This window comes from Arachis stenosperma, chromosome 6 (assembly GCF_014773155.1).
Source record: "Arachis stenosperma cultivar V10309 chromosome 6, arast.V10309.gnm1.PFL2, whole genome shotgun sequence".
In the NCBI taxonomy this organism is placed as follows: domain Eukaryota; kingdom Viridiplantae; phylum Streptophyta; class Magnoliopsida; order Fabales; family Fabaceae; genus Arachis; species Arachis stenosperma.
In genome coordinates, this window is record NC_080382.1 from 97332069 (window position 1) to 97358206 (window position 26138).

Consider the following 26138-nt stretch of genomic DNA (forward strand, 5'->3'; position numbering starts at 1 on the left):
CAAAATTAGTCATATTATCCATCTCTCAGCTACATAATCATTTTTCAACCACAACATTTTACCTCAATACATCCATGAACTAATAGCACAAGTAAGAGGTCCAAACCAACACACAAATAAGTCAAACAGCACAATCACAGAGAAGTAATACAAGCAAACACAGCCAAATGCAAATGTGCAAATAACATGATGCATGTCTATTGTAACACCCTAATATTCAAATCCTTATGCTCGAGTCATAAGTCAATGATAATAAGGTGGTACGACTCTCAAGGTGAATTTTTAATACATAGTTTAGTACAATTGAAAGGAGTATTAATTGAGAAGCCTGAAAAGGAGTAAAAATAAAATCGCAAAATTGTAACGCTCACGTATCGACAAAAGAAGGTAAAGCGTGAACTGAGACGATATAAAGATAATTTCGTGAAGAAGAATAAGATAAAACAAAATATAGATATATAACATAAATAATTAGCCACTAGTCGCGATCCGCGAAGTTTAGGCCGGCTAAGGTAAAGTATAAAAGCAGTTTGAAATCCTGACCCCTCCGAAAATTGTCTTGGACTCACTGGGGCTGTGGATTGTAACCTCTTCTCTTAAAATCCTGACCCGTCGGAGTAAGGTACCTCACACCCTCTCGGCCATGGTTCCCACCACGGTTGGTGTTAGCAGTTGCATTCCTCCTTGAGCTATCCTCTACCACATGGCTCTTGTTGACTAATTCTGTAAAGTTCTTGACCTCAAGAGGCAACACAGCTCTCATAATGTCATCCCTCAGGCCATCTTGGTACTTCATGCATTTCTATTCCTCATACCCTTCAGGGGCACCTTGACAGACCCTTGAAAAATGGCACAACTCCTCAAATTTGCTTGTGTAAGCCGCCACAGTCATAGATCCTTGCTTCAGTTGTAGTAATTCCAATTCCTTAGCCTGTCTCGTGGAGTTCGGGAAGTACTTCTTGTAAAACTCCTCTCTGAATCTCTCCCAGGTGGTAGCCTCATCTTCATTTTCTTGTTGCAGTAAATGGTGAGCTCCTTGCCACCAGTGCTGTGCTTCCCCACGCAGTTGGTAAGCAGCAAATTCGACTAGCTGATTCTCTGGTACATGTTGTGCTTGCATTGCCCTCTCTACAGCTTGGAACCAGTTATCAGCTTCCGTTGGATCAGTCAATCCTCTAAATGTGGGAAGATTAACTTTTAGAAAGGTTGTCAATGTCATCGGACCTGTAACTGAGCTTCCTCCAGCTCCATTACCATTCCCATTTTCGTTCATCCTTCCCATCGTTTGGTTGATAGCCGTCGCATTAGCTTGCATAGTATTGATAAGTTGGGTCATTGCCGCTAGAAAGTCATCTTGATTGCCAGTAGGAGCGGGTTCCTCATTTTCTCTCCGTCCGCGACCCCGTCCACGAGTTGCCATTTCGGGTCCTATCCACATAAAACAAGTGATATCAAGGTGATCAATCTCAATATCTCAAGTTAAGTACTTCGATTTCCCAAAAGTATACTCATAGACTTCATGCTAAACATATCAATCAGATATCCTAAATAGTACATGCACAATTCAGAGTATGCATTGAAGCATAAGCAGTTCCATCCCTTAGGCTCACGAGGACGAACTGCTCTGATACCATAATGTAACACTCTAATATTCAAATCCTTATGCTCGAGTCATAAGTCAATGATAATAAGGTGGTATGACTCTCAAGGTGGATTTTTAATACATAGTTTATAAGTATAATTGAAAGGGTTATTAATTGAGAAGCCTGAAAAGGAGTAAAAATAAAATCACGAAATCGTAGCGCTCACGTATCGACAAAAGAAGATAAAGCGTTAACCGAGATGATATAAAGATAATTTCGTCAAGAAGAATAAGATTGGTACACGAAATTTTGATCATCAATGGCGCCATCAACATGGTACGCTCAATTGCAATCTCAACTCTTTATCATAACTTCGCACAACTAACCAGCAAGTGCACTGGGTCGTCCAAGTAATAAACCTTACGCGAGTAAGGGTCGATCCCACGGAGATTGTTGGTATGAAGCAAGCTGTGGTCACCTTATAAATCTCAGTCAGGCAGATTCAAATGGTTATAGATGATTTATGAATAAAACATAAAATAAGGATAGAGATACTTATGTAATTCATTGGTGAGAATTTCAGATAAGCATATGGAGATGCTCAGTCCCTTCCGTCTCTCTGCTTTCCTACTGTCTTCATCCAATCCTTCTTACTCCTTTCTATGGCAAGCTGTATGTTGGGCATCGCCGTTGTCAGTGGCTACAATCCCGTCCTCTCAGTGAAAATGTTCAACGCACCCTGTCACGGCACGGCTAATCATCTGTCGGTTCTCAATCAGGTTGGAATAGAATCCATTGATTCTTTTGCGTCTGTCACTAATGCCCAGCATTCAGGAGTTTGAAGCTCGTCACAGTCATTCAATCATTGAATCCTACTCAGAATACCACAGACAAGGTTTAGACCTTTCGGATTCTCTTGAATGGCGCCATCAATTCTAGCTTATACCACGAAGATTTCGATTAAGGAATCCAAGAGATAAACATTCAAGCCTTGTTTGCTTGTAGAACGGGAGTGGTTGTCAGGCACGCGTTCATTAGTGAGAATGATGATGAGCGTCACATAATCATCACATTCATCAAGTTCTTGAGTGCGAATGAATATCTTGGAATAACAACAAGCTGAATTGAATAGAAGAACAATAGTAATTGCATTAATACTCGAGGTACAGCAAAGCTCCACACCTTAATCTATGGTGTGTAGAAACTCCACCGTTAAAAATACATAAGAACAAGGTCTAGGCATGGCCGAATGGCCATCCCCCAAAACGTTATCAAAAGATCCCAAATGATCAAGGATCCAAAGATTCAAAGATCTAAAGATGAAAATACAATAGTAAAAGGTCCTATTTGTAGAGAACTAGTAGCCTAGGATTTACAGAAATGAGTAAATGACATAAAAATCCACTTTCGGACCCACTTGGTGTGTGCTTGGGCTGAGCATTGAAGCTTTCATGTGTAGAGACTTTTCTTGGAGTTAAACGCCAGCTTTTATGCCAGTTTGGGCGTTTAACTCCCATTATTGTGCCAGTTCCGGCGTTTAACGCCGGGCAGTTTTGAGCTGATTTGGAACGCCGGTTTGGGCCATCAAATCTCGGGCAAAGTATGGACTATTATACATTGCTGGAAAGCCCAGGATGTCTACTTTCCAACGCCGTTGAGAGCGCACCAATTGGGTATCTGTAGCTCCAGAAAATCCACTTCGAGTGCAGGGAGGTCAGAATCCAACAACATCTACAGTCCTTTTCAGCCTCTAAATCAGATTTTTGCTCAGGTCCCTCAATTTCAGCCAGAAAATACCTGAAATCACAGAAAAACACACAAACTCATAGTAAAGTCCAAAAAAATGAATTTTAACTAAAAGCTAATAAAAATATACTAAAAACTAACTAAAACATACTAAAAACATACTAAAAACAATGCCAAAAAGCGTATAAATTATCCGCTCATCACAACACCAAACTTAAATTGTTGCTTGTCCCCAAGCAACTGAAAACCAAATAAGATGAAAAGAAGAGAATATGCAATGAATTCCAAAAACATCTATGAAGATCAGTATTAATTAGATGAGCGGGGCTTTTAGCTTTTTGCTTCTAAACAGTTTTGGCATCTCACTCTATCCTTTGAAGTTCAGAATGATTGGCTTCTATAGGAACTCAGAATCCAGATAGTGTTATTGATTCTCCTAGTTAAGTATGATGATTCTTGAACACAGCTACTTTATGAGTCTTGGCCGTGGCCCAAAGCACTCTGTCTTCCAGTTTTACCACCGGATACATACATGCCACAGACATATAATTGGGTGAACCTTTTCAGATTGTGACTCAGCTTTGCTAGAGTCCCCAATTAGAGGTGTCCAGGGTTCTTAAGCACACTCTTTTTTGCCTTGGATCACAACTTTATTTTTTTCTTTTTCTCTTTTTTTTTCGTTTTTTTTCTCTTTTTTTTTGAATAATCACTGCTTTTGGTTGCTTCAAGAATCATTTTTATGATTTTTCAGATCCTCAGTAACATGTCTCCTTTTTCATCATTCTTTCAAGAGCCAACATTCATGAACAACAAGTTCAAAAGACATATGCACTGTTTAAGCATACATTCAGAAAACAAAAGTATTGCCACCACATCAAAATAATTAATCTGTTATAAAATTTAAAATTTATGCAATTCTTCTCTTTTTCAATTAAGAACATTTTTCATTTAAGAAAGGTGATGGATTCATAGGACATTCATAACTTTAAGGCATAGACACTAAGACACTAATAATCACAAGACACAAACATAGATAAACATAAGCATAAAATTTTGAAAAACAGAAAAATAAAGAACAAGGAAATTAAAGAACGGGTCCACCTTAGTGATGGCGGCTTGTTCTTCCTCTTGAAGATCTTATGGAGTGCTTGAGCTCCTCAATGTCTCTTCCTTGCCTTTGTTGCTCCTCTCTCATGATTCTTTGATCTTCTCTAATTTCATGGAGAAGGATGGAATGTTCTTGGTGCTCCACCCTTAGTTGTCCCATGTTGGAACTCAATTCTCCTAGGGAGGTGTTGATTTGCTCCCAATAGTTTTGTGGAGGAAAGTGCATCCCTTGAGGTATCTCAGGGATTTCATGATGAGTGGGATCTCTTGTTTGCTCCATCCTTTTCTTAGTGATGGGCTTGTCCTCATCAATGGGGATGTCTCCCTCTATGTCAATTCCAACTGAATAACAAAGGTGACAAATGAGATGAGGAAAGGCTAACCTTGCCAAGGTAGAGGACTTATCCGCCACCTTATAAAGTTCTTGGGCTATAACCTCATGAACTTCTACTTCTTCTCCAATCATGATACTATGGATCATGATGGCCCGGTCTATAGTAACTTCGGACCGGTTGCTAGTGGGAATGATTGAGCGTTGGATAAACTCCAACCATCCCCTAGCCACGGGCTTGAGGTCATGCCTTCTCAGTTGAATTGGCTTCCCTCTTGAATCTCTCTTCCATTGGGCGCTCTCTTCACAGATGTCTATGAGGACTTGGTCCAACCTTTGATCAAAGTTGACCCTTCTAGTGTAAGGGTATTCATCTCCTTGCATCATGGGCAAGTTGAATGCCAACCTTACATTTTCCGAACTAAAATCTAAGTATTTCCCCCGAACCATTGTAAGCCAATTCTTTGGCTCCGGGTTCACACTTTGATCATGGTTCTTGGTAATCCATGCATTGGCATAGAACTCTTGAACCATTAAAATTCCGACTTGTTGAATGGGGTTGGTAAGAACTTCCCAACCTCTTCTTCGAATCTCATGTCGGATCTCCGGATATTCACTCTTTTTGAGTTTGAAAGGGACCTCGGGGATCACCTTCTTCAAGGCCACAACTTCATAGAAGTGGTCTTGATGCACCCTTGAGATGAATCTCTCCATCTCCCATGACTCGGAGGTGAAAGCTTTTGCCTTCCCTTTCCTCTTTCTAGAGGTTTCTCCGGCCTTGGATGCCATAAATGGTTATGAAAAAACAAAAAGCAATGCTTTTACCACACCAAACTTAAAAGGTTTGCTCGTCCTCGAGCAATAGAAGAAAGAAGAGAGTAGAAGAAGAAGAAATAGAGGAGATGGAGATGGCTTTGTGGTTCGGCCAAAGGGGGAGAAGTAGTGTTTAGGTTGTGTGAAAATGAAGGAGTGAAGATGGGTTTATATAGGGGTGGAGAGAGGGGTAGGGTTCGGCTATGGGAGGGTGGGTTTGGTAGGGAAAGTGGTTTGAATTTGAATGGTGCGGTAGGTGGGGTTTTATGAAGGATGGATGTGAGTGGTGAAGAGAAAGATGGGATTTGAGAGGTGAGAGGTTTTTTGGGGAAGAGGTGTTGAGGTGATTGGTGAATGGGTGAAAAAGAAGAGAGAGGGTGGTGGGATAGGTGGGGATCCTGTGGGGTCCACAGATCCTGAGGTGTCAAGGAAAAGTCATCCCTGCACCAAGTGGTGAGCAAAAATGCTCTCTGTGCCAATTCTGGCGTTAAACGCCGGGCTGGTGCCCATTTCTGGTGTTTAACGCCAACTTCTTGCCCTTTCCTGGCGTTTAACGCCAGTCTGGTGCCCCTTTCTGGCGTTAAACGCCCAGAATGGTGCCAGACTGGGTGTTAAATGCCCATTTGCTGCCCTTACTAGCGTTTAAACGCCAGCAAGGTCTTCCTCTAGGGTGTGCTATTTTTCTTTCTGTTTGTCATTCTGTTTTTGCTTTTTCAATTGATTTTGTGACTTCTCATGATCATCAACCTACAGAAAACATTAAATAACAAAGGAAAATAGATTAAATATAACATTGGGTTGCCTCCCAACAAGCGCTTCTTTAATGTCAGTAGCTTGACAGTGGGCTCTCATGCAGCCTCACAGATACTCAGAGTAATGTTGGAACCTCCCAACACCAAACTTAGAGTTTGAATGTGGGGGTTCAACACCAAACTTAGAATTTGGTTGTGGCCTCCCAACACCAAACTTAGAGTTTGACTGTGGGGGCTCTGTTTGACTCTGTTATGAGAGAAGCTCTTCATGCTTCCTCTCCATGGTGACAGAGGAGTATCCTTGAGCCTTAAACACAAAGGATTCTTCATTCACTTGAATGATCAATTCTCCTCTGTCCACATCAATCACAGCCTTTGTTGTGGCTAGAAAGGGTCTGCCAAGGATGATGGACTCATCCATGCACTTCCCAGTCTCTAGGATTATGAAATCAGCAAAGATGTAATAGTCTTTAATCTTTACCAGAACATCCTCTACAAGCCCATAAGCTTGTTTTCTTGAATTATCTGCCATCTCTAGTGAGATTCTTGCAGCTTGTACCTCAAAGATCCCTAGCTTTTCCATTACAGAGAGAGGCATGAGGTTTACACTTGACCCTAGGTCACACAGAGCCTTCTTAAAGGTCATGGTGCCTATGGTACAAGGTATTGAGAACTTCCCAGGATCCTGTCTCTTTTGAGGTAATTTCTGCCTAGACAAGTCATCCAGTTCTTTGGTGAGCAAAGGAGGTTCGTTCTCCCAAGTCTCATTACCAAATAACTTGTCATTTAGCTTCATGATTGCTCCAAGGTATTTAGCAACTTGCTCTTCAGTGACAAACTCATCCTCTTTAGAGGAAGAATACTCATCAGAGCTCATGAATGGCAGAAGTAAATCCAATGGAATCTCTATGGTCTCAGTGTGAGCCTCAGATTCCCATGGTTCCTCATTAGGGAACTCATTGGAGGCCAGTGGACGTCCATTGAAGTCTTCCTCAGTGGCGTTCACTGCCTCTTCCTCCTCTCCTAGTTCGGCCATGTTGATGACCTTGCACTCTCCTTTTGGATTCTCTTCTGTATTGCTTGGAAGAGTACTAGGAGGAAGTTCAATAACTTTCTTACTGAGCTGTCCCACTTGTGCCTCCAAGTTCCTAATGGAGGACCTTGTTTCAGCCATGAAACTTTTAGTGGTTTTGATTAGATCAGAGACCATGGTTGCTAAGTCAGAGTGACTCTGCTTAGAATTCTCTGTCTGTTGCTGAGAAGATGATGGAAAAGGCTTGCCATTGCTAAACCTGTTTCTTCCACCATTATTGTTGTTGAAACCTTGTTGAGGTCTCTGTTGATCCTTCCATGAGAGATTTGGATGATTTCTCCATGAAGAATTATAGGTGTTTCTATAGGGTTCTCCCATGTAATTCACCTCTTCCATTGAAGGGTTCTCAGGATTATAAGCTTCTTCTTTAGATGAAGCATCCTTAGTACTGCCTGGTGCAGCTTGCATTCTAGACAGGCTTTGAGAAATCAAATTGACTTGTTGGATCAATATTTTGTTCTGAGCCAGTATGGCATTCAGAGTATCAATCTCAAAAACTCTTTTCTTCTGATTCGTCCCATTGTTCACAGGATTCCTTTCAGAAGTGTACATGAATTGGTTATTTGCAACCATTTCAATGAGCTCTTGAGCTTCTACAGACGTCTTCTTCAGATGAAGAGATCCTCCAGCAGAGCTATCCAATGACATCTTGGATAGTTCAGAGAGACCATCATAAAAAATACCTATGATGCTCCATTCAGAAAGCATGTCATAGGGACACTTTCTGATCAATTGTTTGTATCTTTCCCAAGCTTCATAAAGGGATTCACCTTCCTTCTGTCTGAAGGTTTGGACTTCCACTCTAAGCTTACTCAATTTTTGAGGTGGAAAGAACTTTGCCAAGATGGCATTGACTAGCTTTTCCCAAGAGTTCAGGCTTTCTTTAGGTTGTGAGTCCAACCATATTCTAGCTCTGTCTCTTACAGCAAAAGGGAATAGCATAAGTCTGTAGACCTCAGGGTCAACCCCATTAGTCTTGATAGTGTCACAGATTTGCAAGAATTCAGCTAAAAACTGATGAGGATCTTCCAATGGAAGTCCATGGAACTTGCAATTCTGTTGCATTAGAGAAACTAATTAAGGCTTAAGCTCAAAGTTGTTTACTCCAATGGCAGGGATAGAGATGCTTCTCCCATAGAAGTTGGGAATAGGTGCAGTAAAGTCACCCAGCACCCTCCTTGCATTGTTGGCATTGTTGTTGTTTTTGGCTGCCATGGGTTCTTCTTCTTTGAAGATTTCTGTTAGGTCCTCTACAGAGAGTTGTGCCTTAGCTTCTCTTAGCTTTTGCTTCAAGGTCCTTTCAGGTTCAGGGTCAGCCTTAACAAGAATGCTTTTGTCTTTGCTCCTGCTCATATGAAAGAGAAGAGAACAAGAAAATATGGAATCCTCTATGTCACAGTATAGAGATTCCTTGAGGTGTCAGAGGAAAAGAAAAATAGAAGGAAGAGGTAGAAAATTCGAACTTATCAATGAAAGATGGAGTTCGAATTGTGCATTGAGGAATAGTGTTAGTCCATAAATAGAAGGATGTGAGAAGAGGGGAAGAAATTTTCGAAAATTAAGTAAAAGATTTTAAAAACATTTTGAAAAAAAAACTTATTGATTTTCGAAAACTAAGAGTGGAAAAGAAATCAAGTGATTTTTGAAAAAGATTTTGAAATTAGAAATCAAAAAGATATGTCTGAAAACTATTTTGAAAAAGATGTGATTAAAAAGATATGATTGAAAAGTTATGGTTTTAAAAAGATGTGATTGAGAAGACATGATTTGAAAAAAAACAATTTAAAAAGATTTGATTTTAAAAATTAATGACTTGGCTAACAAGAAAAGATATGATTCAAACATTAAACCTTTCTCAACAGAAAAGGAAACATACTTGAAATGTTGAATCAAATCATTAATTGTTAGCAAGTATCTTTGAAAATGGAAGGAAATTGATTTTGAAAAAGATTTGATTGAAAAGATTTGATTTGAAAAAGATTTGATTTTGAAAAGATTTTGAAAACTTGAAAAAAATTTGAATTGAAAACAGAATCTTCCCTCTTGTGCCATCCTGGCGTTAAACGCCCAGAATGGTGCACATTCTGGCGTTTAACGCCCCAAGCACTACCCTTTTGGGCGTTAAACGCCCAGCCAGGCACCCTGGCTGGCGTTTAAACGCCAGTTTGCCTTCTTCACTGGGCGTTTTTGAACGCCCAACTTTTTCTGTGTGATTCCTCTGCTGAATGTTCTGAATCTTTAATTCTCTGTATTATTGACTTGAAAAGACACAAATTAAAAATATTTTTTTGGATTTTTAATAATGAGGAATAATCAAAATGCAACTAAAATCAAATAAATAATGCATGCAAGACACCAAACTTAGAAGTTTGTATACTATTGACATTAACAAAATGAGAATGCACATGAGAAACACAAAACACTCAAGTCAAGAGAAGTCAAAGATCAGAGCAAGGAAATCATCAAGAACATCTTGAAGATAACTTAAGACACATGAATGAATGCAAGAAGAACAGAAACATGCAATTGACACCAAACTTAACATGAGACACTAGACTCAACAAGAAACATAAAATATTTTTGGGTTTTTTTTTATTTTGTAATTTTTTTTTGGATTTTTTGAAAATTAAGTGGAAAAGAAAATAAAGGTATCAAAATTCTTAATGAGAATTCCAGGAATCATGCAATGTTAGTCTAAAGCTTTAGTCTAAAGAAATTAGACATGGCTAGCCAAGCTTCAGCAGGACATTGCATTCAAGAGCTAAATTGATAAGAATCAATCAGCCTTGGTGATGATAAGAGCATCACCTTGAAACACAAGAATTCATTCTTAAGAACTCTGAAGAAAAAATAACTAATTTAAGCAACAAGATGAACCGTCAGTTGTCCATACTCGAAACAATCCCCGGCAACGGCGCCAAAAACTTGGTGCACGAAATTTTGATTATCAATGGCGCCATCAACATGGTACGCTCAATTGCAATCTCAATTCTTTATCACAACTTCGCACAACTAACCAGCAAGTGCACTGGGTCGTCCAAGTAATAAACCTTACGCGAGTAAGGGTCGATCCCACGGAGATTGTTGGTATGAAGCAAGCTATAGTCACCTTATAAATTTCAGTCAGGCAGATTCAAATGGTTATAGATGATTTATGAATAAAACATAAAATAAGGATAGAGATACTTATGTAATTCATTGGTGAGAATTTCAGATAAGCATATGGAGATGCTCAGTCTCTTCTGTCTCTCTGCTTTCCTACTGTCTTCATCCAATCCTTCTTACTCCTTCCTATGGCAAGCTGTATGTTGGGCATCACCGTTGTCAGTGGCTACAATCCCGTCCTCTCAGTGAAAATGTTCAACGCACCCTGTCACGGCACGGCTAATCATCTGTCGGTTCTCAATCAGGTTAGAATAGAATCCATTGATTCTTTTGCGTCTGTCACTAACGCCCAGCCTTCAGGAGTTTGAAGCTCGTCACAGTCATTCAATCATTGAATCCTACTCAGAATACCACAGAAAAGGTTTAGACCTTCCGGATTCTCTTGAATGCCGCCATCAATTCTAGCTTATACCACGAAGATTCCGATTAAGGAATCCAAGAGATAAACATTCAAGCCTTGTTTGCTTGTAGAACGGGAGTGGTTGTCAGGCACGCGTTCATAAGTGAGAATGATGATGAGCGTCACTGATGAGCGGATAATTTATACGCTTTTTGGCATTGTTTTTAGGTAGTTTTTAGTAAGTTCAAGCTACTTTTAGGGATGTTTTCATTAGTTTTTATGTTAAATTCACATTTCTGGACTTTACTATGAGTTTGTGTGTTTTTCTGTGATTTCAGGTAATTTCTGGCTGAAATTGAGGGACTTGAGCAAAACTCTGAAAAAGGCTGACAAAAGGACTGCTGATGCTGTTGGAATCTGACCTCCTTGCACTCAAAATGAATTTTCTGGAGCTACAGAACTCCAAATGGCACGCTCTCAACGGCGTTGGAAAGTAGACATCCAGAGCTTTCCAGCAATATATAATAGTCCATACTTTATTCGGAAATTGATGACGTAATATGGCGTTGAACGCCAAGTACATGCTGCTGTCTGGAGTTAAACGCCAGAAAAACGTCATGATCCGGAGTTGAACGCCCAAAACACGTCATAACTCAGAGTTCAACTCCAAGAGAAGCCTCAGCTCGTGGATTGATCAAGCTCAGCCCAAACATACACCAAGTGGGCCCCGGAAGTGGATTTATGCATCAATTACTTACTCATGTAAACCCTAGGAGCTAGTTTATTATAAATAGAACATTTAACTATTGTATTAAGGGTCTTTGATCATTCGGTCTTGTGACCACATGGGGGCTGGCCATTCGGCCATGCCTGAACCTTTCACTTATGTATTTTCAACGGTGGAGTTTCTGCACACCATAGATTAAGGATGTGGAGCTCTGCTGTACCTCAAGTATTAATGCAATTCTATTTTCTTTTATTCAATTCTATCTTATTCTTATTCCAAGATATTCATTCGCACCCAAGAACATGATGAATGTGATGATTATGTGACGCTCATCATTATTCTCACTTATGAACGCGCGTGATTGACAACCACTTACGTTCTACATGCAACCGAGCTTGAATGTGTATCTCTTAGATTCCCCAACAGAATCTTCGTGGTATAAGCTAGATAGATGGCGGCATTTATGAGGATCCGGAAAGTCTCACCTTGTCTGTGGTATTTCGAGTAGGATCCTGGGAATCCGGAAAGTCTAACATTGTCTGTGGTATTCCGAGTAGGATTCCGGTAATGAATGACTATGACGTGCTTCAGACTCGCAAGTGCTGGGCGTTAGTGACATACGCAAAAGAATCAAGGGATTCTATTCCAGTAGGCGCGGGAACCAACCAGTGATTAGCCGTGCTGTGACAGAGCGCGTGAGCGTAGTTTTCACTGCGAGGATGGGATGTAGCCTTCGGCCAGGTGATGCGTCCAGACGATTAGCCATGCGAGTGACAGCCGCAGAGGACCATTTTCCCGTGAGGATAGAAAGTAGCCATCGTCGAATGGTGAACCCCTATACACAGCTTGCCATGGAAAGGAGTAAGAAGGATTGAGTTGAAGCAGTAGGAAAGTAGGCGTCCTTGAGCCATACAGTATCTCCATATGCTTATCTGAAATTCCCACCAATGAATCGGCATAAGTATTCTATCCCTTTTTATTTTCTATTTATTCCATTAATCAAATTTAAACCAATAATCCAATTATCCTTGAATCGCCTGACTGAGATTTGCAAGGTGACCATAGCTTGCTTCATACCAACAATCTCTGTGGGATCGACCCTTACTCACGTAAGGTTTATTACTTGGACGACCCAGTACACTTGCTGGTTAGTTGAACGGAGTTGTGAAAACAACCGATTCCATAATAATGATTTCATACAAGTACAAAAGAACATGGATCACAATTTCGTCCACCAAGTTTTTGGCGCCGTTGCCGGGGATTGTTCGAGTATGGACAACTAACGGTTCGTCTTGTTGCTCAGATTAGGTAATTTTCCTTTCAAAAAGTTTTCAAAAAAAATTTCAAAATTTTTTTTTCTTTATTTTCGTTTTTTTTAAAGAATATTTTCGAAAAAAATAATAAAAATACTAAAAAATTATAAAATCATAAAAATAAAAAAATATTTTGTGTTTCTTGTTTAAGTCTTGAGTTAAATTTTAAGTTTGGTGTCCATTGCATGCTTTAAAAATTTTTTCTTGCATTTTTCGAAAATCCCATGCATTCATAGTGTTCTTCATGATCTTCAAGTTGTTCTTGGTAAGTCTTCTTGTTTGATCTTGATGTTTTCTTGTTTTGTGTCTTTTCTTGTTTTTCATGTGCATCTTTGCATTCATATTTTCCAAGCATTAAAAATTTCTAAGTTTGGTGTCTTGCATGTTTTCTTTGCATCAAAAATTTTTCAAAAATATGTTCTTGATGTTCATCATGATCTTCAAAGTGTTCTTGGTGTTTATCTTGACATTCATAGCATTCTTGCATGCATTCATGGTTTTGATCTAAAAATTTCATGCATTGAGTATTTTTGTTGTTTTTCTCTCTCATAATTAAAATTCAAAATAAAAAAATATCTTTTCCTTATTTCCCTCCAAAATTTCGAAATTTTGGGATTGACTTGGTCAAAAATTTTCAAAATTAGTTGTTCCTTACAAGTCAAGTCAAAATTTCAATTTTAAAAATCTTATCTTTTCAAAATCTTTTTCAAAAATCACATCTTTTCCATTTTTTTCTATTTTTCGAAAAATTCAAAAATCTTTTTCAAAATATTTTCAAAATATTTTTCTTATCTTTATATCTAATTTTCGAAAATTAGCTAACAATTAATGTGATTGGTTCAAAAATTTGGAGTTTATTAGTTTCTTGTTAAGAAAGGTTCAATCTTTAAATTCTAGAATCTTATCTTGTAGAGTCTTGTTGGTTAAGTCATTTTGAAAATTAAATCTTTTTCAAAATATCTTCTTCTTAAAACTTTTATCTTATTCTTTTTCAAAATTTTATATTTTTCAAAATTTGATTTCAAAATATCTTATCTAACTTCTTATCTTCTTATCTTTTTAAATTTTGATTTCAAATCTTTTTCAATCAACTAACTAACTTCTTGTTTATTTCTTATCTTTTTCAAAACCACCTAACTACTTCTCCCTCTTCTAATTTCGAAAATATCTCATCCTTTTTCAAAATTCTTTTTAATTAATTTAAGTATTCTTAATTTAAATTTAATCTTATCTCTTATCCAATTTTCAAAAATCACTAACTCCTTTTTAAAATTATTTTCGAATTCTCCCTCCTCTTTTCTTCTTCTATTTAATTATTTGTTTACTAACACTTCTCTTCACCTCTCTTCATCCATAAATCCGAATTCTTCTTCATCCTTCTACACCCTTCTTTTTCTACTAACATGATGAGCGGATAATTTATACGCTTTTTGGCATTATTTTTAGGTAGTTTTTAGTAAGTTTGAGCTACTTTTAGGGATGTTTTCATTAGTTTTTATGTTAAATTCACATTTCTGGACATTACTATGAGTTTGTGTGTTTTTCTGTGATTTCAGGTAAATTCTGACTGAAATTGAGGGATTTGAGCAAAACTCTGAAAAAGGCTGACAAAAGGACTGCTGATGCTATTGGATTCTGACCTCCCTGCACTCGAAATGGATTTTCTGGAGCTACAGAACTCCAATTGGCGCGCTCTCAACGGCGTTGGAAAGTAGACATCCAGGGCTTTCCAGCAATATATAATAGTCCATGCTTTATTCGAAGAATGACGACGTAACTTGGCGTTAAACGCCAAGTTCATGCTGCTGTCTGGAGTTAAACGCCAGAAAAACGTCATGATCCGGAGTTGAACGCCCAAAACACGTCATAACTCAAAGTTCAACGCCAAGAAAAGCCTCAGCTCGTGGATTGATCAAGCTCAGCCCAAACATACACCAAGTGGGCCCCGGAAGTGGATTTATGCATCAATTACTTATTCATGTAAACCCTAGTAGCTAGTCTAGTATATATAGGACATTTATCTATTGTATTAGACATCTTTGGTCTCAATTTTGTTTTATTCTTCATCCTAAGAGGCTATTGATCACGTTTTAGGGGGCTGGCCATTCGGCCATGCCTGAACCTCTTTCACTTATGTATTTTCAACGGTGGAGTTTCTGCACACCATAGATTAAGGGTGTGGAGCTCTGCTGTACCTCAAGTATCAATGCAATTCTATTTTCTTTTATTCGGTCTCTATCTTATTCTTATTCTAAGATATTCATTCGTACCCAAGAATATGATGAATGTAATGAGTTAGATAACCCTCATTATTATTCTCACTCATGAACGCGCGTGATTGACAACCACTTTCGTTCTACATGCAACAGAGCTTGAATGTGTATCTCTTAGATTCCCCAACAGAATCTTCGTGGTATAAGCTAGATGGATGGCGGCATTTATGAGGATTCGGAAAGTCCAACCTTGTCTGTGGTGTTTCGAGTAGGATCCTGGGAATCCGGAAAGTCTCACCTTGTCTGTGGTGTTCCGAGTAGGATTCCAGTAATGAATGACTGTGACGTGCTTCAAACCTGTAACCTGCTGGGCGTTAGTGACAGACGCAAAAGAGGGATTCTATTCCAGTAGGGGAGGGAACCAACCGGTGATTGGCCGTACTGTGACAGAGTGCGTGAGCATTAGCTTTCACTGCGAGGATGGGATGTAGCTATCAACCATGGGTGATGCCTCCAGACTGGTTAGCTGTGCGAGTGACAGCCGCATAGGATATTTCCCCGAGAGGATTGAAAGTAGCCACAGCTGATGGTGAACCCCTATACAAAGCTTGCCATGGAAAGGAGTAAGAAGGATTGAGTAGAAGGAATAGGAGAGCAGGCGTCCGTGAGCTCTACAGCACCTCCATTCCGCTTATCTGAAATTCCTACCAATGAATCTACATAAGTATTTCTATCCTTTTTATTATTCCTTTTTATTTATTATTTAATCCAATAAAATATCATGTTTAAATTCGCCTGACTGAGATCTACAAGGTGACCATAGCTTGCTTCATACCAACAATCTCTGTGGATTCGACCCTTACTCACGTAAGGTTATTACTTGGACGACCCAGTACACTTGCTGGTTAGTTGAACGGAGTTGTGAATTCAAATTAAGAAAATAAACAGTGCCCTAAGAGTATACATCCTTTATAAACAAAAGAACATGTGATCACAATTTCGTCCACCAAGTTTTTGGCGCCGTTGCCGGGGATTGTTCGAGTATGGACAACTGACGGTTCATCTTGTTGCTCAGATTAGGTAATTTTCTTTTCAAAAATCTTTTTCAAAATTTTTCTTTTTATTTTTCGTTTTTCAAAACTATATTTTCGAAAAAAATTAATAAAAATACAAAAAAATCATAAAATCATAAAAATCAAAAATATTTTGTGTTTCTTGTTTGAGTCTTGAGTCAATTTTTAAGTTTGGTGTCAATTGCATGCCTTTAAAATTTTTCTTGCATTTTTTTTTTCGAAAATTCATGCATTCATAGTGTTCTTCATGATCTTCAAGTTGTTCTTGACAAGTCTTCTTGTTTGATCTTGATGATTTCTTATTTTGTGTCTTTTGTTGTTTTTCTTGTGCATTTTTGCATTCATGTTTTCCATGCATTAAAGATTTCTAAGTTTGGTGTCTTGCATGTTTTCTTTGCATCAAAAATTTTTAAAAATTATGTTCTTGATGTTCATCATGATCTTCAAAGTGTTCTTGGTGTTCATCTTGACATTCATAGCATTCTTGCATGCATTCATTGTTTTGATCTAAAAATTTCATGCATTGAGTATTTTTGTTGTTTTTCACTCTCATCTTTAAAAATTTAAAAATAAAAAATATCTTTTCCTTATTTCCCTCCAAAATTTCAAAATTTTGGGTTGACTTGGTCAAAAATTTTCAAAATTAGTTGTTTCTTACAAATCAAGTCAAAATTTCAATTTTAAAAATCTTATCTTTTCAAAATCTTTTTCAAAATCATATCTTTTTCAATTTTTTTTTTATTTATTATTTTCGAAAATTTCAAAAATCTTTTTCAATTTATTTTCAAAATCTTTTTCTTATCTTTATATGTAATTTTCGAAAATTCACTAATAATTAATGTGATTGGTTCAGAAATTTGAAGTTTGTTACTTTCTTGTTAAGAAAGGTTCAATCTTTAAGTTCTAGAATCTTATCTTGTAGTTTCTTGTTAGTGAAGTAAATAATTTTAAAATCTTTGAATTAAATCTTTTTATCCTTTATTTTATCTTTTTCAAAAATTTTATATTTTTCAAAATTTGATTTCAAAATATCTTATCTAACTCCTTATCTTCTTATCTTTTTAAATTTTGATTTCAAATCTTTTTCAATCAACTAACTAACTTTTTGTTTGTTTCTTATCTTTTTCAAAACCACCTAACTAATTCTCCCTCTTCTAATTTCGAAAATATCTCATCCTTTTTCAAAAATTCTTTTTAATTAATTAATTGTTTCATGTCTTAATTTTAATTACATTTTATCTTTAATTTTCGAAAATTACTAACCTCTTTTTTAAAATTATTTTCGAATTCTCCTTCCTCTTCTCTTCTTCTATTTAATTAATTAATTACTAACACTTCTCTTCACCTCTCTTCATCTACAATCCGAATCTCCCTCTTCATTCTTCTACCCCTTTCTTTTTCTACTAACATAAAGGAATCTCTATACTGTGACATAGAGGCTTCCTTTTCTTTTCTTGTTTTCTTCTCTTTCATATGAGCAGGAACAGGGATAAAGGCACTCTTGTTGAAATTGATCCAGAACCTGAAAGGACTCTGAAGAGAAAATTAAAAGAAGCTAAATTACAACAATCCAGAAGAGACCTTCTTGAAATTTTCGAACAAGAGAAAGAGATGGCAGCCGAAAATAATAATAATAATGCAAGGAGAATGCTTGGAGACTTCACAAAGCCAACGTCCAAGTTTGATGGAAGAAGCATCTCCATTCCTGCCATTGGAGCCAATGATTTTGAGCTTAAGCCTCAACTAGTTGCTTTAATGCAACAAAACTGCAAGTTTTATGGACTTCCATCTGAAGATCCTTACCAGTTTTTAACTGAGTTCTTGCAGATCTGTGACACTGTAAAGACAAATAGAGTTAATCCTGAAGTTTACAGACTCTTGCTTTTCCCTTTTGCTGTAAGAGACAGAGCTAGAGTATGGTTGGATTCACAACCCAAGGATAGCCTGGACTCATGGGATAAGCTTGTCACTGCATTCTTAGATAAGTTCTTTCCTCCTCAAAAGCTGAGCAAGCTGAGAGTGGATGTTCAAACCTTCAAACAAAAAGATGGTGAATCCCTCTATGAAGCTTGGGAAAGATACAAGCAGCTGACCAAGAGATGTCCATCTGACATGTTTTCAGAATGGACCATATTAGATATATTCTATTATGGTCTCTCTGAATTTTCGAAAATGTCATTGGACCATTCTGCAGGTGGATCTATTCACCTGAAGAAAACGCCTGAAGAGGCTCAAGAACTCATTGACATGGTTGCAAACAACCAGTTCATGTACACTTCTGAGAGGAATTCCGTGAATAATGGGGTACCTCAGAAGAAAGGAGTTCTTGAAATTGATGCTCTGAATGCCATATTGGCTCAGAACAAAATGTTGACTCAACAGGTCAACATGATCTCTCAAAATCTGAATGGACTGCAACATGCATCCAACAGTAATAGAGAGGTAGCTTCTGAAGAAGCCTATGATCCTGAGAACCCTGCCATGGCAGAGGTTAATTACTTAGGTGAACCTTATGGAAACACCTATAACTCATCATGGAGAAATCATCCAAATTTCTCATGGAAGGATCAACAAAAACCTCAACAAGGTTTTAACAATGGTGGACGTAATAGGCTAGGCAATAGCAAGCCATATCCATCATCTTCTCAGCAACAGACAGAGAATTCTGAACAAAACAATTCTAATTTAGCAAATATAGTCTCTGATCTGTCAAAGGCCATTTTTAGTTTCATGAATGAAACAAGATCCTCTATTAGAAATCTGGAGGCACAAGTGGGCCAGCTGAGTAAGAAAGTCATTGACACTCCTCCCAGTATTCTCCCAAGCAATACAGAAGAGAATCCAAAAGGAGAGTGCAAGGCCATTGATTTAATCAAAGTGGCCGAATGCACTAGGGAGGAGGAGGACGAAAATCCTAGTGAGAAAGACCTCCTGGGACGTTCCTCAAGCAAGAAGGAGTTTCCTATTAAGGATCCTGAGGAATCTAAGGCTCATCTAGAGACCATAGAGATTCCTTTAAATCTCCTTCTGCCATTCATGAGCTCTGAAGAATATTCATCCTCTGAAGAGAATGAAGATGTGACTGGAGAGCAAGTTGCTCAATACTTAGGAGCTATCATGAAGCTGAATGCCAAGCTGTTTGGTAATGAGACTTGGGAAAGTGAACCTCCCTTGCTCATTAGTGAACTAGATACTTGGATTCAGAGAACTCTACCTCAAAAGAAACAAGATCCTGGCAAATTTCTAATACCTTGTACCATTGGCACCATGAGCTTTGAAAAAGCTCTATGTGATCTTGGGTCAGGAATAAATCTCATGCCACTCTTTGTAATGGAGAAGCTGGGAATCATTGAGGTACAACCTGCCTTGTTCTCATTACAATTGGAAGACAAGTCCATAAGACAAGCTTATGGAATAGTGGAGGACGTGCTAGTAAAGGTTGAAAGCCTTTACATCCCCACTGATTTCATAATCCTAGACACTAGGAAGGAAGATGATGAATGCATCATCCTAGGAAGACCTTTCCTAGCCACAGCAGGAGCTGTGATAGATGTCAACAGAGGAGAGTTAGTCCTCCAATTGAATGGGGACTACCTTGTGTTTCAGGCACATGGCCATCCCTCTGTGACAAAAGAGAGTAAGCATGAAGAGCTTCTCTCAGTTCAGAGTCAAGAAGAGCCCACACAGTCAAACTCTAAGTTTGGTGTTGTGAAGCCACAACCAAACTCTAAGCTTGGTGTCCAAACCCCATATCCAAACTCTAAGTTTGGTGTTGGGAATACCACACTTAAGTTGACCTGATCACCTTGTGGCTCCATGAGAGCCACTGTCAAGCTACTGACATTAAAGAAGCGCTTGTTGGGAGGCAACCCAATTTTATTTATCTAATTTTATTTTATTTTGTTTTGGTGTTATTTTTGTGTTGAATTAGGTACATGATCATGAGGAGTCACGAAAAAATCAAAAAAATTAAAAACAGAGTCAAAAACAGAAGAAAAAAATTTTCACCCTGGAGGACGCACGGGCCGGCGTTCAACGCCCAGAAGATGCATCTGGCTGGCGTTCAACGCCAGAACAGAGCACCATCCTGGCGCTGAACGCCCAAAACAAGCAACAACCTGGCGTTAAATGCCAGGATGCGCACACAGAGGACAATCTGGCGCTGAACGCCAGAAACAAGCATGGAACTGGCGTTCAACGCCAGAAACATGCATTACATGGGCGTTTAACGCCCAGAACATGCACCAATGGGCGTTTGAACGCCAGAATGATGCATGAAGGCATTTTACATGCCTATTTGGTGCAAGGATGGAATTCCTTGACACCTCAGGATCTGTGGACCCCCACAGGATCACCTCAAGGATCTGTGAACCTCACAGGATCCCCACATACCTCGCCCTATCTCTCTATATTCATGGTCATCCCTTCTGTTTTTCATTCACCACTCACCCTTTCCCATAAACCCCACTCACCTTCAAAATTCAAAATTCTTTCCCACCCAATCCCACCCATATAGCCAAATCCATCTCCCCTCACTCTCCTCCATTTTCTTCTTCTTCTACTTTTCTTTTCTTTCTTGCTCGAGGGCGAAAAATATTTTAAGTTTGGTGTGGTAAAAGCATAGCTTTTTTGCTTTTCCATTACCATTAATGGCACCTAAAGCCAGAGAAACCTCAAAGGGAAGACAAAAAGCTTCCACCTCTGAGTCTTGGGAGATGGAATAACTCATGAAAGCTGGAATAGCTCAGTTGGTTAGAACATGTGGCTGCAAATCAAGAGATCCCTGAGATACCTCAGGGGATAAGTTATCCCTCACACAATTATTGGAAGCAACTAAGGGTGGAACATCATGAGCACTCCATCATTCTCCAAGAAATAAGAGAAGATCAAAGAGCAATGAGGGAGGAGCAACAAAGGCAAGGAAGGGACATAGAAGAATTGAAGAACATCATTGGTCCTTCAAGAAGAAGACATCACTAAAGGTGGATTCATTCCTTGTTCTTTATTTCTTTCTGTTTTCGGTTTTTAGTATTATGTTTATCTATGTTTTGTGTCTTTCTTTCATGATCATTAGTGTGTAACCATGCCTTAAAGCTATGAAATAAAATCCATTAGTCCTTCACCTCTCTTAAAAGAAAAATGTTTTAATTCAAAAGAACAAGAAGTACATAATTTTCGAAATTATTATTGAATTTAGTTTAATTATATTGATGTGGTGACGATGCTTTTTGTTTTCTGAATGAATGAATGAACAGTGCATATGTCTTTTGATCTTGTTGTTTATGAATGTTAAAATTGTTGGCTCTTGAAAGAATGATGAACAAAGAGAAATGTTATTGATGATCTGAAAAATCATGAAATTGATTCTTGAAGCAAGAAAAAGCAGTGAAAAAAAAAAGAAGAAAAAAAAGGGAGCTAAAAAGAGTATATAGAAAAAGAAGGAGCAGTAGAAAAAGCCAATAGCCCTTAAAACCAAAAGGCAAGGGTAAAAAGGATCCAAGGCTTTGAGCATCAATGGATAGGAGGGCCCAAGGAAATTAAATCCAGGCCTAAGCGGCTAAATCAAGCTGTCCCTAACCATGTGCTTGTGTCATGAAGGTCCAAGTGAAAAGCTTGAGACTGAGTGGTTAAAGTCGTGATCCAAAGCAAAAGAGTGTGCTTAAGAGCTCTGGACACCACTAACTGGGGACTCTAGCAAAGCTAAGTCACAATCTGAAAAGGTTCACCCAGTTATGTGTCTGTGGCATTTATGTATCCGGTGGTAATACTGGAAAACAAAGTGCTTAGGGCCACAGCCAAGACTCAAAAGTAGCTGTGTACAAGAATCAACATGCTTAACTAGGAAAGTCAATAACACTATCAAAAATTCTAAGTTCCTAGAGATGCCAATCACTCTGAACTTCAACGGAAAAAGTGAGATGCCAAACCTGTTCAGAAGCAAAAAGCTACAAGTCCCGCTCATGTAATTAAATTAATATTCATTGATATTTCTGAATTTATAGTATATTCTCTTCTTTTTATCCTATTTGATTTTCAGTTGCTTGGGGACAAGCAACAATTTAAGTTTGGTGTTGTGATGAGCGGATAATTTATACGCTTTTTGGCATTGTTTTTAGGTAGTTTTTAGTAAGTTTGAGCTACTTTTAGGGATGTTTTCATTAGTTTTTATGTTAAATTCACATTTCTGGACTTTACTATGAGTTTGTGTGTTTTTCTGTGATTTCAGGTAAATTCTGACTGAAATTGAGGGATTTGAGCAAAACTCTGAAAAAGGCTGACAAAAGGACTGCTGATGCTGTTGGATTCTGACCTCCCTGCACTCGAAATGGATTTTATGGAGCTACAAAACTCCAATTGGCGCGCTCTCAACGGCGTTGGAAAGTAGACATCCAGGGCTTTCCAGCAATATATAATAGTCCATGCTTTATTCGAAGAATGACGACGTAACTTGGCGTTAAACGCCAAGTTCATGCTGCTGTCTGGAGTTAAACGCCAGAAAAACGTCATGATCCGGAGTTGAACGCCCAAAACACGTCATAACTCAAAGTTCAACGCCAAGAAGAGCCTCAGCTCGTGGATTGATCAAGCTCAGCCCAAACATACACCAAGTGGGCCCCGGAAGTGGATTTATGCATCAATTACTTATTCATGTAAACCCTAGTAGCTAGTCTAGTATATATAGGACATTTATCTATTGTATTAGACATCTTTGGTCTCAGTTTTGTTTTATTCTTCATCCTAAGAGGCTATTGATCACGTTTTAGGGGGCTGGCCATTCGGCCATGCCTGAACCTCTTTCACTTATGTATTTTCAACGGTGGAGTTTCTGCACACCATAGATTAAGGGTGTGGAGCTCTGCTGTACCTCAAGTATCAATGCAATTCTATTTTCTTTTATTCGGTCTCTATCTTATTCTTATTCCAAGATATTCATTCGTACCCAAGAATATGATGAATGTAATGAGTTAGATAACCCTCATTATTATTCTCACTCATGAACGCGCGTGATTGACAACCACTTTCGTTCTACATGCAACAGAGCTTGAATGTGTATCTCTTAGATTCCCCAACAGAATCTTCGTGGTATAAGCTAGATGGATGGCGGCATTTATGAGGATCCGGAAAGTCCAACCTTGTCTGTGGTGTTTCGAGTAGGATCCTGGGAATCCGGAAAGTCTCACCTTGTCTGTGGTGTTCCGAGTAGGATTCCGGTAATGAATGACTGTGACGTGCTTCAAACCTGTAACCTGCTGGGCGTTAGTGACAGACGCAAAAGAGGGATTCTATTCCAGTAGGGGAGGGAACCAACCGGTGATTGGCCGTACTGTGACAGAGTGCGTGAGCATTAGCTTTCACTGCGAGGATGGGATGTAGCTATCAACCATGGGTGATGCCTCCAGACTGGTTAGCTGTGCGAGTGACAGCCGCATAGGATATTTCCCCGAGAGGATTGAAAGTAGCCACAGCTGATGGTGAACCCCTATACAAAGCTTGCCATGGAAAGGAGTAAGAAGGATTGAGTAGAAGGAATAGGAGAGCAGGCGTCCGTGAGCTCTACAGCACCTCCATTCCGCTTATCTGAAATTCCTACCAATGAATCTACATAAGTATTTCTATCCTTTTTATTATTCCTTTTTATTTATTATTTAATCCAATAAAATATCATGTTTAAATTCGCCTGACTGAGATCTACAAGGTGACCATAGCTTGCTTCATACCAACAATCTCTGTGGATTCGACCCTTACTCACGTAAGGTTATTACTTGGACGACCCAGTACACTTGCTGGTTAGTTGAACGGAGTTGTGAATTCAAATTAAGAAAATAAACAGTGCCCTAAGAGTATACATCCTTTATAAACAAAAGAACATGTGATCACAATTTCGTCCACCATAACATAAAGGAATCTCTATACTGTGACATAGAGGATTCCTCTTTCTTGTCTTGTTTTCTTCTCTTTCATATGAGCAGGAACAAGGATAAGGGCACTCTTGTTGAAATTGATCCAGAACCTGAAAGGACTCTGAAGAGAAAATTAAGAGAAGCTAAATTACAACAATCCAGAAACAACCTTTCAGAAATTTTCGAACAAGAGAAGGAGATGGCAGCCGAAAATAATAATAATGCAAGGAGAATGCTTGGTGACTTCACAAAGCCAACGTCCAAGTTTGATGGAAGAAGCATCTCCATTCCTGCCATTGGAGCCAATAACTTTGAGCTGAAACCTCAGCTAGTTGCTTTAATGCAACAAAACTGCAAGTTTTATGGACTTCCATCTGAAGATCCTTATCAGTTTTTAACTGAATTCTTGCAGATCTGTGAGACTGTAAAGACGAATGGAGTTGATCCTGAAGTCTACAGACTCATGCTTTTCCCTTTTGCTGTAAGAGACAGAGCTAGAATTTGGTTGGATTCACAACCTAAGGATAGCCTGGACTCCTGGGATAAGCTGGTCACTGCCTTCTTGGACAAATTCTTTCCTCCTCAAAAGCTGAGCAAGCTGAGAGTGGATGTTTAAACCTTCAAACAAAAAGATGGTGAATCCCTCTATGAAGCTTGGGAAAGATACAAGCAGCTGACCAAAAGATGTCCATCTGACATGTTTTCAGAATGGACCATATTAGATATATTCTATTATGGTCTCTCTGAATTTTCGAAAATGTCACTGGACCATTCTGCAGGTGGATCTATTCACCTGAAGAAAACGCCTGAAGAGGCTCAAGAACTCATTGACATGGTTGCAAACAACCAGTTCATGTACACTTCTGAGAGGAATTCCGTGAATAATGGGATACCTCAGAAGAAAGGAGTTCTTGAAATTGATGCTCTGAATGCCATACTGGCACAGAACAAAGTGTTGACTCAACAGGTCAACATGATCTCTCAAAATCTGAATGGATGGCAACATGCATCCAACAGTACTAGAGAGGCAGCTTCTGAAGAAGCCTATGATCCTGAGAACCCTGCCATGGCAGAAGTTAATTACATGGGTGAACCTTATGGAAACACCTATAACTCATCATGGAGAAATCATCCAAATTTCTCATGGAAGGATCAACAAAAGCCTCAACAAGGCTTTAACAATGGTGGACGTAATAGGCTGGGCAATAGCAAGCCATATCCATCATCTTCTCAGCAACATATAGAGAATTCTGAACAAAACACCTCTAATTTAGCCAATGTAGTCTCTGATCTGTCAAAGGCCACTTTCAGTTTCATGAGTGAAACAAGATCCTCCATTAGAAATCTGGAGGCACAAGTGGGCCAGCTGAGTAAGAAAGTCATTGAAACTCCTCCCAGTATTCTGCCAAGCAATACAGAAGAGAATCCAAAAGGAGAGTGCAAGGCCATTGACATAGTCAATATGGCCGAATGCACAAGGGAGGAGGAGGACGAAAATCCTAGTGAGGAAGACCTCCTGGGACGTCCCTCAAGCAAGAAGGAGTTTCCTATTAAGGATCCAAAGGAATCTGAGGCTCATATAGAGACCATAGAGATTCCATTGAATCTCCTTCTGCCATTCATGAGCTCTGAAGACTATTCATCCTCTGAAGAGGATGAAGATGTGATTGGAGAGCAAGTTGCTCAATACTTAGGAGCTATCATGAAGCTGAATGCCAAGTTGTTTGGTAATGAGACTTGGGAAAGTGAACCTCCCTTGCTCATCAATGAACTGGATACTTGGATTCAGAAAATTCTACCTCAAAAGAAACAAGATCCTGGCAAGTTCTTAATACCCTGTACCATAGGCACCATGATCTTTGAAAAAGCTCTGTGTGATCTGGGGTCAGGGATAAATCTTATGCCACTCTTTGTAATGGAGAAGCTGGGGATCATTGAGGTACAACCTGCCTTGTTCTCATTACAACTGGCAGACAAGTCA

The 26138-nt window shown here is 38.8% G+C and overlaps 1 protein-coding gene and 2 non-coding genes across 3 annotated transcripts; 1 reads left to right on the forward strand and 2 right to left on the reverse strand.

The window, feature by feature from the left end:
- Window positions 1-802: 802 nt before the first annotated feature.
- On the reverse strand, window positions 803-1420 carry LOC130934315 (uncharacterized). Its single transcript, XM_057863898.1, has one exon. It carries the CDS (start codon window positions 1418-1420, stop codon window positions 803-805), a length of 618 nt encoding a protein of 205 aa, XP_057719881.1.
- Window positions 1421-8127: 6707 nt separating this feature from the next.
- Window positions 8128-8235, forward strand: LOC130937641 (small nucleolar RNA R71). Its single transcript, XR_009068851.1, has one exon. It is a non-coding gene; the product is annotated as a small nucleolar RNA R71 (small nucleolar RNA).
- Window positions 8236-24752: 16517 nt separating this feature from the next.
- On the reverse strand, window positions 24753-24856 carry LOC130937671 (small nucleolar RNA R71). The gene has a single exon (XR_009068878.1). It is a non-coding gene; the product is annotated as a small nucleolar RNA R71 (small nucleolar RNA).
- Window positions 24857-26138: the final 1282 nt, after the last annotated feature.

What these genes read in the sequence shown, in the direction of transcription:
- LOC130934315 (XM_057863898.1), bottom strand. Translation starts at nt 1,420, where the DNA reads ATGGCAACTCGTGGACGGGGTCGCGGACGGAGAGAAAATGAGGAACCC.